This window comes from Saccopteryx bilineata, chromosome 5 (assembly GCF_036850765.1).
Source record: "Saccopteryx bilineata isolate mSacBil1 chromosome 5, mSacBil1_pri_phased_curated, whole genome shotgun sequence".
Taxonomy (NCBI): domain Eukaryota; kingdom Metazoa; phylum Chordata; class Mammalia; order Chiroptera; family Emballonuridae; genus Saccopteryx; species Saccopteryx bilineata.
Genome location: NC_089494.1, coordinates 134,134,182 through 134,154,941, shown reverse-complemented (window position 1 = coordinate 134,154,941; position 20,760 = coordinate 134,134,182). Strand labels below are relative to the sequence as shown.

Below are 20,760 nucleotides of genomic sequence, written 5' to 3'. Positions count from 1 at the left end.
AAATTTAATAAAAAATATTAATATTAAAATAAAAATAAAAAAAAAAAAGAAAGCATCTAGATTATTCTTTGTAAAATGAAGAATGCATATTTTCACTATTCATCAGCCTGGTATATTTTATGCTCCAGAACACTAAATTAACACCAAACACCTGCCACTTGCCTGACTCCTCACCTGGGCCGAAGTCCTGATCCATGCTGTTCTTCTCCCTTCCTGCTGCCAGATGCCCATTTTCTCCCAGTGAGAGGGCGCCCTTGGAGACAGAGAGTGCATTTCCTACCTTCCAGGCCGGGTCCCCCATGGTCAGAGACTCCAGGCCTCCTGGATGCAAGGTTGGGCCCCTCTCAACCCTCAGCTCCTCCTCAGCGCCCTCAGCGGAGTCGGCACTCCGGGAGCTCAGGAGCCGCATCCGAGACACGGACCTCACCTCCTTCATCCTCCTCAAGCGGTCAGGAGTGGCTCGCATCGTCTGGGACACCAGCTTCTCCTGCAAACTCTCTATCACTCTGGAAGTACTTCTGAGCCTCTTTTCTGAGCCTGCCGTACTTGGAGTCCTTTCTATAAAATGGAACAAAGTGGACCTGTAGGGTGGTTTTGTCCCCATGTCCTTGTGATTGAAGGGCTTGCACTCTGGGGCACTGGGCTGAGACCTGAGGTCAGGGGCCGTGCTGGGGATGACCCTGTCCACACCTGAGTGCTCAGAAGTCTCGGGAGTCCGCCGAGCGCTGTCCCTTTCCCCTACAAATAGAGGACTTTCGGTCCAGCCACACTTTCTCCTGCTGGAAAAGGCATCCGGGCACACCGTGGAGTCATCCGGCTGGGCTGGACTGGACACTAGGTCCTCCCTCAGGGACACCGAACTCTGGGCACTGCCATCAGGCTCAGGATGCTGGTTCTGTCCCATTCTCCTGGCGCCCAGCATCAGGGACTCCACAGCCACCTCAATGCCCAGGATCCTTGCAGCCCTCTCTTGAAGGGACTCATTTGGGGGGATCTCTATTGCACCCGCTTCAGCTGAGGACCGGTCTAATTTCAGGGCACTCCATTCTGGTGCCACGGTCAGCCCCACAGACCTCAAGTCTGGTGCCGAGAGTCCGCGAGGTTTGCTGGCAAGAGAGAGCGGGACCACCATGTCCACCTCCTCCCCACCACCAGGTTTTGGAGGGATTGCTTTGTTCAGCGCAACAGACCTGACAACACTGGGCAGTTCTTGCCTTTCCCGGGGCTCCCTCAGCTCCACTGGCTCAGGTGAGGACACTTGGCCACCTGACTTACAAGACGTCATTCTTTTCACAGGCCCTGGACTGACTGCTAGCTCCTTCATTCTCTTCCCGACCAGCTGGTTTCTCTTCTCTGTCATCAAGCTTCCCTGCGCAAACAGCACCGCCTGGCCTCGGTGGTCCTCCACCTGCGAGGGGCCCGGGCACTGAGGACGAGCACCAAGGTGGAAGGGGGCAGGCTTCTGCTCCTCACTCCATTTCTCAGACTTACACCTCGCTCCTCCCAACCCAAACGCAGGCTCCTCCGGCACCAGCCTCCCTGGTGGTTCCTCCACTCTCCCCGCCCAGCTGTGGTCGCTGAGGCCCAAATCAGTGCAGTTTTCTGGCTGCCCTTCTGTCTCGCTGTCCTCACTGTGACTGCTCTCTTCCTCTTCCTGAAGCTCCTTATTAAAACTTTCCAACTGACTTATCAGGTCCCAGGGACGACGGCTAACTGGCTTTAAAAGAAACTGACCAAACAGCTGCTGACTATTACACGGACCGGTGGTTGCCCCCTTCACCACCTCGCCTCTGGACTCAGGGCTAGCGCCACGGCCACGGGAGTCCACGCAGGGCTGGCTGCAGCCTGCTTCTCGCTCAGGGGTCTGGCTTGTGACTACGGAGGTCCTTGTAAAAGCACTGCAGCTAGAAGGGTGGAGGGACGGCTGAACTGGGAGGTGATGGACACTTGGCCTCTGGTGTTGATCACCGGAAGCGACAGCCGTGGGTGCCAGAGCTTCAGAAGCAGCGGGGCTGAGAAACTTTGAAGGCCACACAGCACTAGGTGACCCTCCCAACTTCTCAGCAGGGAGAAGCCGCGGGCTTTTGGATTCTTCTGTGAAAGTGGTTTGTGTCTGCTGATCTTTGTACTGGTGTGCTGGCCACAGGCCAGAACACTGGAGTTCTCTGTGCATCACAGGGCAAGCGAAGTGTAGGACATCTGCTGGCCGGTCATCCGGGTCCCCCAGATCTTGCTCGTGGCACTCGGCCGCGCCAGCCATGTGCCCAGTGAGCGCCTGCAGCTCCAGGTCAGTGGAGGACGCGCTCAGCAGACGCTGTTCTTGCAGAGCTGCGCTCCCACAGTTGGGCCCGCGGGGCTCCTCGGCACCAGGCTTCACGTCGTTGTTGTTCGTGTCTGTGGCTGGCAGGTGGGACTCGGATTTCACTGGGACGGAAACCAAACAAAAGATCGTCTCGTTAATTTTTTTCTTTGAACTTTTCTTGGTCTGAATCCCGGTTTCAAACTTTCTGAGCTTGGTTTGGGTTTCGCAGGCACTCTCTTCTAGAGGGTTCAGGGAGATGTGGCTTCCTGCTTGTCCTTGCTGGCTGCCTCTCCCGTCACACCACTGTCCTCTCATCATGTTGTGGTCACTTTGGTCAGGAGAGCCATCATTTTCTCCATCCCTGGGGAGTTGGCCCCACAGCCACCGGCGGCTAGGGTCAGCAAGGGCAGGGCCTCCCTTAGTCCTGGACGGGAGCACGATGTTCTGTGGGCTCAGAATGGCACCACTGTGGTGCGTGTCTTGCGGCTCTGATGTGGAGACCAGACCCAAGCTGTACAAATTCTCATTCACCTTTGCTTCTTCACAGAAACTGTGGGGTGGGGCCAGTTTAATGTGTCGTACCCGTGGGTCATCAAAGGAAATGTACAGGACAGAGCCATCACACCCAGTGGTGGAAGGGGGCCGAGGAGAGGGCGGGCTCTCCCCAGTCTCACCCCCCGGCCCCAGGGGACTGGCAGGGAGCCGAAGGCTGGCTAGGGACTCCTCAGCCGGCTGATGGCAGCTGCCCCACACCTGCGTGGGTGCCACGTCCTCCGAGTAGGGGTCTGTGACGTGCTGGGCCGGAGACCTGTACGATGGTGGAGGCACATACACGGGGGGCTCCAGACCTGCGTCGGGCAGGCCGAGCTCCTGCCTGGAGTCGTTCGGTCTGGTCCTGTGGGAAACACTGGCGTCCACCTGCTGGCTGTCCAGGGAGTCACTGTGCTCCCCACCTCCCCTGAAGTGTGGGTGGGAGTCATAGGATGGAGGCTTGAGGGGTCGGCCAAACTTGGGCCAGGGCACAGGGACTGAGGAGCCACCCTTCTCGGAGTTCCTTTCAGACTCCAAGTCTGGTGCCCAATTTGGAGGGTAAAATGGCATTTTAGGGATATCTGGTAAGTGCCCATCACTCAGTGGAATCTCCACATACGCCAGACTCTTGGGGGAGAGAACTCTAGGCAGCGAACGGGATTTTCCTTTGCTTTGGGAAGTCAGCACGTGTTCTCCTTGCACAAACGGATACAGATCTTGAAACAGCTTCTCCTCAGCACCCTCAGACGTCTGCCTCTCTAATTTCCTTGACTGGTTCCAGCTTCCCCGGCTCACATCCTGCCACTTGGCAGGACTGGCCCGTCTCAGATCTTCTTCCCAAACCACCTCCTTCATCACATTCTCTGTCCTTCCTCCAACTTCCCATGGCCCCAGCCTTGTATGGACAGGCAGGCTGTGGGCTCGGGCCATTTCTCGGACCTCTGGATCTTCACGGGCTCCTGGACCCCTCAAGCCACTGACCTCCTGTTCTCTTGTCCAGTAGGCGTGGTTGTGACCACTCTGGGGCTGAGAGGACCATGCTTCCACGGGCTGGTGATCAAACCTGCAAAACAGAGAAGCAGGACCGTCACACTGTGGGAGGAAGCACACAGAAGAAATACCAGTTCTCTGCTCTGTGGCTAGTGTTCCAAGTCAAAAATGGGTCAACACTTCTGATATATAGCTGCTCAACCATAGGACTTGTCCCACTAAAATTATGGCTGGAAGGCAGCCCTGTATTTTGCCATCCAAAGGTCTAGGAGTGGCAGCAACAGGCTGCCCACAAGACATCAGGACACTGGTCACACTTGAAAGATGTCAAGGTCCTTATAACTTTAGTTGCCAAGGGAGCCAGTAAGCCCAGGAACAGTGGTTCTCAGGTGTGGGCATGGGCCCCTGGGAGTCCTCTCCTAGCTCAGTCCAGCCCACTGAGTTCGCGGGAAGCACATCTGGGAACCTGCTCTTCACAAACCCTGCCCTATTGCAGTGGTTCTTAAACTTCAACGTGTGCTGGAACCACAAGAAGGTTTCTAAGGCACAGGCTTCTGGGTCCCATCCCGTTTCTGATTCAGCAGAGCTTGTGGGCTCCACAAGGTACATTCTTAATTATTATTTAAGTGTCAGGTGTATAACATTATGATTCCACATCTGTATTCACTACAAAGTGATCATCCCCAAAAGTCTAATTACTATCTATCCATCAACACACAACTGATCCCCTTCCTCCCTCTGGCACACCCTCAAACCTCTTCCCTTCTGCTGACCACAGATCTGCTCTCTGTATCTGAGTTTGTGTTTGTTTTCTTTAGTTTGTATATAGAAGCAATGGAATACTACTCAGCCATAAAGGAATAATAAAATCTTGCCATTTGCGACAACATGGATGGACTTTGAGGGCATAATGCTAAGTGAGATTAGAGAAAGACAGATGCTGCGCAATCTCTCTCATATATGGAACATAGTGAGCATTTCTAACAGGTCCCCCGGTGATGCTGGATCTGCTGGCCTCGGCACCCCACTTTGAGAACCATCACTGCCCATGGTTGCCAAGCAGGACTGCACCTTAGAATCCAAAGGGACTTTCTAACTCCCGGTGCTCAGGCAGTGTCCTGGCTCCATCACGCTGGCATCTTGGGCAGGGGCAGGACCAGGCATTGGGGTCTTCCAGGCTCGCCAGGAACACCTAGAGTGTGACTAACACAGAACCGTAGCTCTCGCAGGGCTGCCAACACTTCCCTCATGGTAGGAATCATTAGCACATTAAAGACACAATTCTCTGCCCCCAGAAGTCAGTTTCAGGTATGGGGTAGGATCCAGGTGGCAGTATTGTTAACAAGGACTCCAAAGGAGTCTTCTGTTCAGGCAAAGTGGGGAACACTTCCAGGGATGGCTGAGATTGACCAGAGGATCAATCTGTTGATTGGTGCTGTTCCTAGGCAGAACTCACTGCCAGGCAGGAAATGGCAGCACAGTACAGCATAAATGCCAGGCTGGTTCCAGGCTGCTGTTCACCACCTGGCTGCACATTAGAATTTCCTGGGAACCTCTGAAAAATATCAATACTCAAGGCCACCCCTTTATATCTGGATCTAATCAGTCAAGGCAAGGAGCCCAACGGCAGTATATTTGAGTATTTCCTCAAAGGAGTCTAGCATAAATCCAAAGTTCCAAATCATTGTTCAACTGCAGCTGGAGGAAAAAGAAACCTGAACAACAGTGCTATACTGGACAGAAATATTAAGGATTGCCTACAAATCACCAAAGATTAGGGCTTTAACAAAGAAACACTATTAACAGAAGGAAGCTTATGGCACTCAATTATTTTCATTAACCATGGGCCAAGCAGAGCAAGTTTTAACTGTTGTTCGCTTCTTAAATTATAAAAGTAATATGCATTCATTGTTCATCATTTGGAAAAATATAGGAAAGCAAAAAAAAAATAAAAACAAAAATGCAAATATCACTTATAATCTTTCCACCCAGATACAGTTATTTTGTTATCTTCTAGTCTGTGTGCAAGGGTGTGGGCTTGCCAGCAACCTTAGTATTCATTTTACCAGGGATCTGTTTTATGTGAACATTTCCTAACACTTGTCCACACAGCTGACACGCAGCTGCTAACCAAGTGCATTCTGAGTGGAAGTGCACGTGAGCTCCCCGGCACGCCTCTGAGGGAGGACCCTCGCATTTCTATTTGAGCAAGGAGGAATTTGTGACATACACGTTTACTTGGTAACACTCAACATTTACTGGGCACTTACGTTGTGTCACACGCCATGCATACCATGCCAAATGAATTCTCTCATTGATGTGACAACCACCATGACTTCTTTCTCCCTTCAATGGAGAAGAAAGCTGTGAGGTTCAACAATTCTCCCAAGTCACAGTTTGTGGGTAGTGGTGGGAAAAGAATTCAGACCCGAGAAGGGCAACTGTCAATTCCCTTCAGTCAGCCACTCTGCTCTACACCTCCCAGTGAAATGCAAAGTTCCTCACGTGCATATTTTCATGGATCAGTGTTCTATCACATGGACATGATTTGCTTAAGCACCGCTAGACATCCATGTAGATCACTTTCTAAACCACTAGGAGAAGCACTGTTGTTCACAAACACCAAGCATGTCTCAGATCATTATTCAGAATAAATCCTTAGAAAAGGAATTAGTGGATCAGGGGTATTATGTTATTCACATTGTCAAATCTGACCTTCGATCAGCTGTTCCCATTTAAACTCCCCGGGGTTGTGGGGGGAGAGCTGGTCTTGCCGAACCTTAACCGTCTCTGGTTATCATAATCATTTTCTTTTTAACTAGATAAGTGAAAATAACTTCTCGATCCTTTTAATTTGCATTTCTCTGATTACTAGCCAGGTTGATTTTTTTCATGTGTCTACATGTCATTTGTGGTTTCAGGGGATTTCTATAACACAGTCCACTTTTCAGCTGACAGCACGGTATGGTCAAGAAGACAGAGAGCAGGGAGCGTCTCCTGGGCACTTGCTCTGTGCAGTCAGGGTATAAAGGTCCAGGGACTGAGCGCCCCAGAGAACCAGGCTGGGGAAGGACCATGCCCGACACAGGGCAGGAGGCAGCTGCAGGAGCCCAGGTGGTAAATGAATAGGAAAAAACCTATGATTATTATTATTATTTTGGAATTACTTCTTTGCCTTAAACAATAAGGATAATTCATCAAATCCTGCCTCCACCTCCCGCCCCTAATGACTTGTTAAGCAGCCACTTAAAGCAATGCTGAGTTATAGGTTGAAAAAGTAGAAAATATTTAAAAATAAATTTGAGGTTAAAGCCTGTACCACTGAGTAACCTAAACGCTTTTGCATTTACTACTCATACATGGTGGAAGCTGCCTGAACACTGGATCTGTTGGAAAGTCAGTTTCTTTGTCACTTTTCTTGTCATCAAAATCAGGTTTTGAACATTTGGGCTTTGAATGCTTAGTAGACACTTCGTGGGTCAAGTTCTATAAGGATCAGTCACTGTATCACAGCAGGGGGTGGGATTTACACCTCTCCCTCCACCCCTTCCCACTCAGGTGAGCCTGCAAGTCACAGTCCAGAGCCACAGCCTCTTTCCTTAGGAAGCCCTCTGTGACTCCCATCTACAGCCTGGGAACCTGTCAAAGATGAACCATTTCAAGTCCTCAGCACCCACTGGCTAAAGGGTCTGAGACTCTATGAAAAGTCCAAGGGCAAGACAAAAATTAGAACATAACAAGAAGTTTCCGTTGTCACAGACCCAATTAAGAGAGAGTAAAATAAACCATTAGGAAGTATGTGGTCAGCGCTCCGCATCAGAGTAACTTCCTGTCCCTGTTCTTTCTTTTGCTCACGGTGAGTGGGCTTTGTACTCACCTAGCTTTAATAGGCACCACGCACTCCTTCGAGTCTTACAGACATTTTCCTGAGGTGTACCACTTCATGGAATAAGCCACAGGGTGGCTTCTACTCCTTTTCTCAATGGATAATGTGGTTTCTTGGTAAACATGTGGTGTACCTAAATGCCGAGAGGGGGCTGAAAGCCCAAGGTGTCTGTCTATATGCCATGAGCATAATCAGAAGACAGGGACATAAACAGGACAGGGATGTAAAAAGACTACAGCCACCCACACAAGTCATGTGGTCAGTTTTCTTCCCCTCCCCAAATGTGCATCATCACCTTAACTTTATCAAAACTGCCTCATATGACCAATCAAAATAGCTAAGCATTCTGGGTTAAACTTTTTCTATTTGCACAAGGTGCCTAAATCCCATTTAAGGAAAGCACAGGTCACCTAGGAAATTTTTAATGATCTATTTTTAAAAACAGTCCACATGGCACAGAAAACTATAAAGCATTATTTAATAAACATCTATTTTGTACCGAGTATGAGACTGGCTTTGAAAGGCACTAGTGCAGGCGTGGCCAACAGTTTTTGCCTCCGGGCCAGATTAGAAAGAAAACTTTTTTCACGGGTTGGAAGAAATATTAAAATTAAAAAAATGTTAAATACAAAAATGATTTGTTTAAGTAAACAAAATTTTATTATATAATTTATGAATAAATGTGAGTGAAAAAAATTTTAATATACAATATTATTTTAATAAAAATATTTTTAATAAAAATATAATTACATACTGTATAAATATCCAAACTGTATCACAATCAATAGAAATATTTAATTAACAGAATGAGCTTGAAAGGGTTATACCACAAATAAAACAATTATTTCGTTTTACAAACAGCCTGGACACGTTTTCAGTTATCAACTGCAGGCAGCTATTGTCTATGTTACAATGTCACTTGATTCAGCACACTTGACCACAAAAATAACGAATTGTTTGACCTTGGGAGCGCACTGGCAAACTCCGCCTAAGGTTTCACATCGCCGCTAAACGTCAAACAGTTCACATTGAGTACAGACGAGTACAAAAGTTGTAAATCTTTATAATGGAATTTTTTTAAAAAATAAAGAAGTATCAAGAATCCACTCGACCAATTATTGGAAGTTAACCCTAGATTAGTCACACGCGGAATTCTTTTCCACGTATCACTATCTTCTTAAATATCCCAATTTCCAATAATCAAAGACGCTTCCACTTCTGAGTAGCTGAGATTTTAAAGTAGTGGAGAATATTAAAAATTTAATCACGGGCCGCATAAACTCATGCGGGCCATATTCGGCCCGCGGGCCATATGTGGGCCATGCCTGCACTAGTGGTCCCCACATGGTGATTGTTCTGGTAAATTTCTCTTTCAAACAAGTTATTAAGAGAGATATTTACTGGCTTTGATAGATATTGTCAATGACTAGCTACAAAGTATGCTGCCTCAGATGGCTTCAAAGCCAAGAATCTATTTTCTAATACCTTTGAGGAAATAAGATATCAAATTTTTCTTTTTTAAAAACGAGGCTAATAACATACATTTTAGAAATATTAACAATGGCATATTTTTACAAAAACATGCTGAACACCTTAATACAGGGTGGGAAAAGGATAAGGTAAGCCAAGTGGAATGTGATAGCCCAAATAAATTGTTGACAAGTTCAATGAGACAAGCAGGGTCTTGATCCAGAATTCCTGGGAGAATGGGGCAGAAACAAGACAAAAGTCACACTTGCTAACAGCTCCATGCTTTATCCCAGAAAAGAGACAGGATGCCAACAAAACAACTGATAAAAACTGTTTGGAAAATGTTGGAAATACAAACCTGTGAAAAACAACATGTCTAAAGAAAAACAAATAAACCTAGTCACTGAATATATAAAAGCTAATGAAAAAAAAACATGAAACATTTCCATTAGTTCCCATAACTCACTTTCAACCACAATACTGCCTTTCTTTTAAAAGTAAAATCCTACTTAGAATAGCACTTATCTGAATGACGTGAACTGCAGTCCCACCCGCTCCAGGATTACCTTCCCAGTGGACTCCGAGATCCTCAGCTGTCACGCCCACGTGCTATCATCTAGTTCTGTGCCTGATAGCCAGCGGGCATGGGGGTGGTGCTCTCTCTCCTCTAAATGCTGAATCTGGTTCTGTGGGCAGCCCCCTAGTCTAGTCAGTTGTGCTTCTCTGTGAGGTGGAAGTGGAGGGTGGGAGGCCCCACGGAAGTGGTCCCAAACCCAAGGACTCCTTCCACTGTCCAGCCCTGGGGGCACATTCTGGACCAGGGTGGCTGTAGTACTTTACAGCAGTTGCTCCCTCCTACGTGGGTCCATCGGGCTCAGCCAGAGGCACAGTCTGAGCACAAAGGCAGCATGTGGGAGGACCTTCCCTTCTCAGAGAAGCTCTCCCCTCCAGATGGGCAGAGGTACTCAGCATCTCTGTAAGAGTGACTCATGTTCACCAGCCCCAATGTGAGATGTTTCACATGTTTTTGTGATGTGGTCAGCTATCTGTTGCTACAGAACTTGCTCTTAACATTCATTGGGCCCAGAAGCCTGGGATATGATTTTTTAGCATGCCTTGGTATTTCCAATATACTGCACTGTGTAAATAACTCTCTATAAAATAGTATTTGTGTCCCATTAGGATATAGGGGCCTTCTCAAGCCCATGGAGATGCTGGCCTTCAGGGAGGGTCATGTCGGCCTGAGGGCAGGGAGCAGTGGTGACTAGTGGACTGGCAGTTTCCTGCAGGTAAGACCCAGGTAAAGGTCAGGGCAAACACCTTTCCTCCTTCCTTTAAGAGGCTGCCCTCCCCCTCCGAGTGCAGAATGGCTGCACCTGTTTTTACCATAAGTTACTAACGGTCCAGGCTCGTGGCACTCATGCAGGGCTCCGTGACTGTGGGTGGCTCCAGCCTTCCCACTGCACCATCAAGGAGCAGTGTAGCAATGTTGCCAGGAGAGAGTGGGCATCTGCCCTGGGCACTGGCCTGGCCAGACCAGACAGCATGGGTTCAGATGCCAACAGCCTGCCTTTGGCAACATGCTTCAACTCTCTCCGCCCCCGAGTCTCCATTTCTACTAAGGGATGGCACTGATTCCTTTCTTCTGAAGTGTGTTGAGAGGACTAATGAGATAATACATTTAAACCATTTAGCAAAAGTTCTAACATCAGAAACTCCTGTTTTTAGTTATGATGAGTATGGTTGACCCAATTAAACAATTCAGAGGACATCATTCTGAAGTGTGTCCTCATGTGATCCGCGGAGGAGGGGGAGGGTCATGGAGGGAAGACAGGAGAAGGACTGTTTGTCTCAATGCAGCGATTATTTTAGGCCCATGCTGTCTTCCTCTATGTGGTCATCTATAGGCCCTCACAATCGCAGGAAGCAATGATATAGCTGACTGTCATAACAACGCTCTGCCCTCCAGGGCAGACCGGTCTCTGAGGAAGAAGCTACGCCCATTTCCATCATGATGATGTAGAACAAACCAATGTTTAGTTTATGAAAACAAAGCAGAAAGAGCCAGCAGCAATCCGATTTCTCTCACATAAATCCAATAGGTAGGGCAGATTATTTTAGGTATATCCCCATTTTCTCTCTAATAAGGATACATTATATTTTTATCAAGATAAAATACCTTCACTAGCATCATCCATCCATTGCCACGACCCTTCATTTTTATACAGTCATTCATTTATTCAATGAACAGATAGCGAGTATTCTCTGTGCCTCCGCCCCTCTGCTCATCGGAAGGTAAGCTTAGAGCAGCCACCAGGGACAAGCAAACCAGAGAGCAGGAGGGGCTATAAGAACCAGTCCACTGTGAGGCCATGGCACCTGCAGGGAGCTGACTAAAGCCCTAAGCTCCCATAGCTGACACATGTCAGCATGTGAGCTAGACTCTAGTCTTGGCTCTTTGGACTTCATCAAGAACTCAAAAGGATACAGTTGACCCTTGAACAGCACAGGGTTTCGGGAGCTGACCCCCATGCTGTCAAGAATATGAATGTAACATGGACTCCCCAGCCATTCCTTGGCATCTGCTGGGGGACTGTTTCCAGGACCCTTGTGGATTCCCAAACCCACAGACTGTCAAATTCTTTGCACACGACGGAGTAGAACAAGGCATACACTTGACCCCCTCTACCCACAGATCCCCAACTGTCAGTCCAAAATACTGTTTTCACCCACAGCTTCTTGAACCCGCGATTCAAACCCACGTTGCTCAACAGTCAACTGGAGTCATCTCTAAAACAAAGTGCCAGGCACTGAAGACCACCCAGCTCCTTTTTGGGCCCATGTCTCTCAGTCTTATGATTCAGTGTCTCTCACATGGTTACTCCCCAGCTGGCTAACTCATCCAGTTCTCCGGTTAAAGGAGCAACCCAACACTAACAGTCCTCCTCCTGGCGATGGCACAGCTACCACCAGACATGAAGTTCTGAGCTGGGCTGCTCACGCCTTCTCATTTCAGAAGTCTTCCTTGTCACTGTTCTTCCGGAAGACTCATGTGCAAAGGTCCAACCTGCTTCTGACTGGGAAAAACTGGTGGCAGTAAAGGAACAATCCAAGAGTGTGTGCAGGAAAGAGACCTGGGGTCCAGGCACTTCTAGAAGGTCACACTGCTCATGAACAGGAACAGAGCCCCTCAGAAGGGTTCACAGAAAGACAATGGGAAAAGTAGGTGGGCTGAGTCTGCCTGTGTGCTCATGAGCTCAAGCGCTAATAATTCAGATTTCTCTCTGAAGAGATCAAAATTACAAGAGCAACACTTAGACTACAAAGCATGGAGCTAGGAGACAAGTACTGTTTGTGGAAGTCTGGTTTTGTAAAGAGAAAGAGCTGCACAGAAACAGATGTTCAACTTGAAGCTTCCTTTTTTGGAAAACCATTATAAGCAGGATATGATTTGAGAGAAGCTTAAAAAGCCTCTGAAAATGAACTGTTTACCATATCCAGTAGCACTATTTAGGATGGATGTTTACTGTTCAAACAGAAACCTCCCAAGATGAGGCCCAGATCACTGCCACATCAGAGCCTCTTCTCTATTGCTAACTCTCTAATTAGTCACAACAGCCGCTGATGACAAGAGATAATTATAAGTCATTCTCATGGTTAACTAACAGAATATTTTACCAAAATTCCTGGGGTCAAGCAGAGAAAAACCTAGTATGGTGTGACTGTTAAGAGTCAAACCTTTGCCATGTGACTTTATTTTACAGTTTCCTCTGATTATAATATTTCAAAGGAAACACACAAAGGAAACCCTGGATGCCTGATAACAGTTGTTTACATAGTTTAATGGTAGCTAAGTATTATTCAGGCACAGCTACTTGCATTTTAAGTAACAGCTTCCTCCAGGTATAGATAACAGCTAGCTTTTCTCCTTTCCCTCCACTTCCCCTCTTAGTGTGTGTGTGTGTGTGTGTGTGTGTGTGTGTGTGTGTGTGTGTGTGTGTTGGCAAACAAGGCTTGGAACAAGATACTCTGTGCATAAATAGTTCAACTCAGTGCAAACTGATGAACTAAAAGAATACTTCTCATTGTAATCTTTGAACACAGATGTAAATACAAGCTTTCAGGAGCAGAGACAGGACAGAGATACCACTCATACAATGCACTCAATAAGTGTCCATTGTTGATTGTATGGCAAGAATTAGGACATAATAAAAGCCTAGCATTAAATGATCTGATCTACAGAATGCTGACTGTGTGCTGTTTCAGACATTACTGGGTTTCGAGCTATGTACCTATGGTTACCATCATCACATGGGACATGGATGTGAGACTTTTTCTGTACAAGGTGAAGGATTTCCATGCAAAGCCTTCAGCCAGTTTCCATCACAACCTGTTCGCTGAGACCACCTAGGTGCATCTAGATAAGCTCTGTGGAGTCGATGACTCAAAGGGGAAATGCCAAGTCTTCAGAGTCACTGAGTGAATAGCCCCTGAAGAGAACAGGTTGGAGATACATGATCGGCACCCCCGCCCAGCCTGGAAACCCCTCATCCACAGCCCCTTTACCCACAGTGTTGATCAAGTTCAGACACCGACCTGAAGTCCTTCCCTCCTCAGCCCTTCCTCCATGCCCCCACCCCAGTCCTTCCTCCTGCCGCATCCTGACAGTCACAGCATCCACTGGCTCACCAACACTATCAATTCTTTCTCTCAAAAATCAAACTAAAAGAAATGCCAGTGGTCATCAGGGGGCTCGGAAGTTAAACCATGATGGAGGGGCAAGAGAATAATAAAAGTCACCAATGGGAGCCCAGGTTCCTGGGGAAGTGCCTGGTTAGCAGAGGAGGGAGATAAAGAAGTAGCTGCAAAGGGGGCAGAGACTGAGAGTCCTCTGAGCAGAGGGGACAACCTCAAACTCAGGAAGCCGTCACCATAGATAGTCCGGTCTTGGCTCTCAGCTACCTCACTGTGAGCGCACATTTTCTCTCTGTGGATGGTCCAGGAGCCTCCCCATCACCTTCTCACAACAGCCGCCCCTGCTCACGCGGGCGGGCTCAGCTGCCTGCACCCATGACTGCACAGAGGAGCACAGCCTGACCACCAGGACCGGCAGCCTGCTGGGAATCTCTGGTATTTGCTCGTCCCTACTTCCCTGCTCATTCCTCAGGAGCTAATGTGTCCGAATGAAGCTATCAGCACTGCCGCCTCCAAATGTCCAGAACAGAGACTGGCACGGCTCCTGTCACGATGGAACAGCCCCAAACTTGCATCACACAGTCCTCTCACTGGCAAAACCTCCTCCTCCTCCTCCTCCTCTTCCTCCTCCTCTTCCTCCTCCTTCTCCACCTCCACCTCCACCTCACTTAGCAGTGATCTGAAACACTCCACCTTGCCATAAAAGGACTAGGTTTGAGCCCACGGATTTATTTCCGAAAGACATTGAGTGCTTCATAAATGCAGCATGCTTTCAAAGGAAGCAGCAAATCAGACATGAATGAGAAATAGTGTCAGCCTTCAGGAAGCTGCCCAACCTGGGGACTAGGAGAAAGTGCTGGAAGAAGGCACGGGAGAAAGCAACTTCAGCTGCAGAAAGCTGCAGAAGTCAAACTGGGAAGGTGGGTTCTCCGGCAAGGTAGGGAGGAGAGGGCTCTGGGTGCTTCTGGGCAGGATGTAGGCGGTGGGGAGCACATGGTGTCCTGTGTGGCGGACACCCTGGACATGGGAGAGGGCACAGGAGAGCAGGTGTGCCTCAGAGGAGGAGGTCAGCAGGGCCCAGGACAGAGCCGGGGGGTGACAAGGCAGACAACGGTGCCTGGGAAGGCCCCTGAGCACGGTGTCGCACAATCGGGGTCGAGCCCATTATTTGTGCCAGACATGCCTATAAAATTACCAGTCCCGAGATGGCCAGTGCAGCACACAGAATGCAGCTGTGTAGAACCACTGCTCTGGGGTCATCAGTCCGGGTAAACAGCTGTGTGAAGTGAGAACAGACTCCTGGTCCTGGAGCCACTGCGTGGGCACAAAACTTCTGAGCAAGCCCAGTGGACCCCTGCCTCTCCGCACATCAGAGCAGCTCTCCTCCTCCCATCTGGGGTGCTCAGTGCTGCCTAATCCCATGAGTGGAAGCTCCTCAGCCAGTTAGGAAACAGATCCTGAACCGTTAGGAATCTGGTCAGTGCTCCCTATTCCCTATCTTAAGTGAGGAAGGGCTAGAAGGGCTGAGTTCGTTTAAAAAGTAACAAAACACAGCTGTGTAGTACCTTTATCAGCTCCCTGAACTAACTTGCAAACACAAACAAGAAAAATGGAATATGTGAATACTGCAGGACAAATGGCCAGAACCTCCTCTCATACCCCCTCCACTCCCGGAGACACGAAAGTCACGTAGGTCTGCAGACAAAGAAGTCAAAGAAATCAGGCATATTTCATGTGAAAGCTAAAGCTGTGAAGGTGTATAAGACTCAGAAAAGCTCACTTGCGGAAGCTCATGTTGTGATGCCTAGAAGGTCATGCTGCTCCGCCAGCTAGTAAGTCCTCTTCCTCCAGAACACTGTCTGAGCACTTTTGTTCCTGCTACAATCTGGGTTTTTTTCTTAAGTTTTACTTGATAGAACCAGCCCCTACATAAACTCTGTACTAAACTGATGTTAATTATAAGAGGAAAAGGAAGAAATCCAGAGCACCCTTGCAGCAACCGCAGATGATGGACAATGCACCTGCATTTATGGAGCCCTGAGCGGGATACACAGAGGAGCAGGCTACAGGGGGGGGGGCATGGAGGAGCGGGGCCCCGGAGAAGCAGCGTCGCCGAGGAGCAGCCCACGCGGAGGGTCGGCCCGCACAGAGGAACTGGCTGGCATAGGAGCAGCGTGATCCATGGAGGAGCAGCGTGATGTGCACGTATCTACTGCAGGTACCACAGGATGCATTCCTTATGGAGCTCCCAGACAGGAAAGGAGGCAGCTGGGTGCTGAGAACTGTCATGATCCACGTGAGCCGCTGGGAGGGCAGAGGACCAGAATGTGTGAAAGGACAGTCTAGCACTGAGAACTGTGAAAGGCGTTGGGAGAACCGAGTGTCCCTTCCCAGTGGGCCAGGCCTCACAAGGGAGAGTGTGGCGGGACCCAAAGCGGCCGCAGAGTGGCAGCCACCAGCTGGCCTGGCAGCCCCAGGTCTGTACCTGAGCGAGGCTCACCTCACTGCTCTGGGGTCCCCGCCATGAGCACAGTCCCCAGGCTCACCTCGCTGCTCTGGGCCCCCGCCATGAGTACAGTCCCCAGGCTCACCTCGCTGCTCTGGGCCCCCGCCATGAGTACAGTCCCCAGGCTCACCCCACTGCTCTGGGCCCCCGCCATGAGCACAGTCTCCAGGCTCACCTCGCTGCTCTGGGCCCCCGCCATGAGTACAGTCCCCAGGCTCACCTCACTGCTCTGGGCCCCCGCCATGAGCACAGTCCCCAGGCTCACTTCACTGCTCTGGGCCCCCGCCATGAGCACAGTCCCCAGGCTCACCTCAGTGCTCTGGGGCCTCGCCATGAGCACAGTCCCCAGGCTCACCTCACTGCCCTGGGCCCCCGCCATGAGCACAGTCCTCAGGCTTACCCCACTGCTCTGGGCCCCCGCCATGAGTACAGTCCCCAGGCTCACCTCACTGCTCTGGGGTCTCGCCATGAGTACAGTCCCCAGGCTCACCTCACTGCTCTGGGGTCTCGCCATGAGTACAGTCCCCAGGCTCACCTCGCTGCTCTGGGGTCTCGCCATGAGTACAGTCCCCAGGCTCACCTCGCTGCTCTGGGGCCTCGCCATGAGTACAGTCCCCAGGCTCACCTCACTGCTCTGGGCCCCCGCCATGAGTACAGTCCCCAGGCTCACCTCACTGCTCTGGGGCCTCGCCATGAGTACAGTCCCCAGGCTCACCTCAGTGCTCTGGGCCCCCGCCATGAGTACAGTCCCCAGGCTCACCTCACTGCTCTGGGCCCCCGCCATGAGTACAGTCCCCAGGCTCACCTCGCTGCTCTGGGGTCTCGCCATGAGTACAGTCCCCAGGCTCACCTCACTGCTCTGGGCCCCCGCCATGAGTACAGTCCCCAGGCTCACCTCACTGCTCTGGGGCCTCGCCATGAGTACAGTCCCCAGGCTCACCTCAGTGCTCTGGGCCCCCGCCATGAGTACAGTCCCCAGGCTCACCTCACTGCTCTGGGGCCTCGCCATGAGTACAGTCCCCAGGCTCACCTCAGTGCTCTGGGCCCCCGCCATGAGTACAGTCCCCAGGCTCACCTCAGTGCTCTGGGCCCCCGCCATGAGTACAGTCCCCAGGCTCACCTCAGTGCTCTGGGCCCCCGCCACACCACTGACACTCGCTAGGCTTCACGCTCTTTGGCTGTAAAATAACAGCCCTGCCAGCGTGCCTCCACCTCCCCTATCCTGACAGAACACAGCAACTGACTCTGCTTAGCCCCTGTGGCCTTCCAAGTGACTGTGACAGACATCTTCCTCCGGAAGTCAGTGGAGTGCCGAAGACTGCCCTGTGGCGTGGGGACACTCTCTAGGGTAGACCTCAGCCCCCCAGAGAAACTGCTGGTGATGCTTCCCAGTCACCCTGATGGCCTGGAGTTGCATAGGGCTGTCCTGGGCCTCACCTCCCGCCCAGACCCAGAGGCCAGCGCGCAGGGTCACTATGGGACAGGCCAGGCTGCAGGACTGTCACTGCCCTCGTCCAGTGACAGAGGCTGGGGTCGGGCACAATGCATTTATTTATCCAGATTTACAGTTTATAGAAGCCAAAGTAGTGTTGTATTAATTTACTTTATCTTGCTTTTAATTTTTAAGCTGCTAACAACTAGCACCTACTTATTTTCTCCCAAAGCACTTTTTTTGTCTGATGAGAAAAAAATAATTCTGCTCCTGCCCACCTTTCTGTTTACCTTTGATAGGCCACTAAAAATAGAAAAAGAAAAAAAAAATACATCATTACATTATAACCCAACCAGGCTGGTCTCTGAGGCTTTGAGCACTGGCATGAAATTCTGCAAGCATGTATTACTCATTTCCTCTTCCAACCCTCCCAATCCAAAAGCTAGTATACACCTCCCAAGTGAAATCAGCCAAGTGCAGAAACAGGGGAAGAGGCCAGGCCTGGCCAGGTTGTCATCTGTATGAAGACATCCCCGAGCAACCCAAAGCCACTTATCCTGGGGACTTTACTGGTGACAGAAGGAAAGACTTCTGGTGGACCTGATGATGCCCACCCACCAGAGGCCAGCTGGTTGGTTCTGTGGTCTTCAAGAACCTGTCCTTACAAAGGGGCTAGAAAGTTCTGAGCAAACGACAGATGAGGTTGGAAGCCACACTGCCCATGCAGATTTCTAAAGGGGATTTTACCACCTCTCACTCAGGGACCTCTCCTCTCTGACCCAGACTTTCAAGACCTTAAGAGACCCCGCACAGCCAAATGGCACATGTGCATGGGTTCCACAGCCCCTGTCAGTGCTCGTTACAATGCTACAAAGAATGACTTAAGCCCATGTGTGCTCCATACATGCCTGGCACACCCAGCACTGGCAGGAGCTCTCAGGACCCTGCCATCCAGTGTTGGAAGCATAGATAACACTGGGCACAAAATGAGAAGCAATGGGACCGGTGATGGTACAGTGGATAGAGCACTGACCTGGAACACTGGGTCCCAGTTTCGAAACCCTGAGGTCGCTGGCTTGAGTGCAGGCTCACCAACTTGAGCACAGCATCATCAACATGATACCATGGTTGTTGGCTTGAAGGCTAAGGTCACTGGCATGAGCAAGGGGTCACTGGCTTCGCTGGAGGCCTGTCAAGTCATGTATGAGAAGCAATCAATGAACAACTGAAAGTGCCACAAGTACCAATTGACACTTCTCATCTCTTCCTTCCTGTCTCTGTCTCTCTGTCTCTCTGTCTCTCTGTCTCTTTCTCTTTCTCTTTCAATCTCGCAAATGCATGCAAAAAAAAAAAAAATCCAGAAGCAACGGAAGTCAGAATAAAGTCAAGTACAAGTCTGTGTCATTATAACCAAACTGTCCCAATTCCCAGTCAGCTCCCCATGAGCTCCCTCTTCCAAAGTCCATAGTCAGTGTGTTTTCTCTGGAAACATGGCTCCAAAGAGACTTAAGCTCAAGACAGCAGCGGACGCAAGTGTGACTTGTGAAGGGCAAGGTCACACAAAAGCAGGTTAAAATTTCTGGGTCCCTTCCAGAACCTGGCTCTGTCAGTGATAATCCCCCCCAACACTCCCAGCAGAGAAATGATCTAACATCCACACAAACGTACTTTCACTACACTGGGCGTAGGGAGGGGGACCACCTTCATTTTTACCCAAAAGCCAACGTGTTAGACACTCTGAACCAGTGGTAGTCAACCTTGTCCCTACCGCCCACTAGTGGGCGTTCTAGCTTTCATGGTGGGCAGTAGCAGAGCAACCAAAGTATAAATAAAAAGATAGATTTAACTATAGTAAGTTGTTTTATAGAGATTTATTCTGCCAAACTTAGCGAAAATCTGACATAAAGTACTTGGTAAGTAATTATTATTATATGCTTTAACTTGCTGTAACTCTGCTTTATAAATTTTATAAAGTAAAGTTACTTCCCTACTTTATAAATCACCATGACTGTGGAACCTGTGGGGGGTTAGAAAATTTTACTACTAACAGAGATACAAAAGTGGGCAGTAGGTATAAAAAGGCTGACTACCCCTGCTCTGAACTATAAGTACACACTCCCTCCCACTTTTTGCCTGCAAGCTGTCAATGAGCAAAAGAGTTCCTTCCTGTAAAAAGGTGACTTCTCACCCCTAAAGACTAGTGTAGCCCCTTAGACTTAATTCACTCCTGTCTTCCTGGGCTTGCATGTTTCCCTGTAAAGGTCTGTTTCTGGTTGGTTACATGGAGTTTCATGAAGTGCTCAATCCAGGCAGAGCCCCCACCAAGCCTGAGGCTCCCCACCCCTCTCCCCATCCCCGGCCCTGTCCTGAACCCAGTTCCAACACGGTATTAAAGACAAACAGTTTTATGAAGCGATGACAAAGGGTTCCTTGCGGTCACAGCTCCTCTCCCATGCTAGCTCTGTGGCAGATTGCAGATTGCCACAGAGCTAGAATCTTTCTTTCTTAAACCCTTCTGCACCCCCAGCCGAACCAAGCTAGCCTCTTCTGTTGTTATAAACAAATGCCCACAGATGCTGCTGTCCTCAGAGGAGTACCCACACGGGGGCCAGTGTGTGCGCAAGGTGAACACACATTGAGAGCCAGCAGAATGATATGAACACAAGAGGAAAGGTGTCCTGCACAGACAGAAGGGGGTGCAAACCTCTTTCATCTTTGCAACATACCAAGTATTGAAACACATTAATAAGAAAGCTTAATGCACCAGGAATGTGTGCCTGACATAAACTAGCCTTTTTTTTTTCTTTTTTTCTTTTTTTTATAGAAACAGAGAGAGAGAGTCAAAGAGAGGGATAGACAGGGACAGACAGACAGGAACAGAGAGAGATGAGAAGCATCAATCATCAGTTTTTCATTGTGACACCTTAGTTGTTCATTGATTGCTTTCC

The 20,760-nt window shown here is 49.4% G+C and overlaps 1 protein-coding gene across 8 annotated transcripts in view; it reads right to left on the bottom strand.

Moving 5' to 3' along the window:
• The window catches only part of JCAD (junctional cadherin 5 associated), a 53,040-nt gene that overhangs the window by 15,216 nt on the left and 17,064 nt on the right, over positions 1–20,760 (bottom strand). For 2 of the 8 annotated variants that reach the window (XM_066233878.1, XM_066233885.1), the window contains one exon: positions 163–3,896. In XM_066233878.1, the coding sequence (XP_066089975.1) occupies positions 163–3,896 (3,734 nt within the window). Of the gene's footprint in view, positions 1–162; positions 3,897–18,845; positions 19,002–20,760 lie in introns of all 8 variants that reach the window. The other 6 variants (XM_066233882.1, XM_066233883.1, XM_066233881.1 and 3 more) reach the window with 6 other exon arrangements.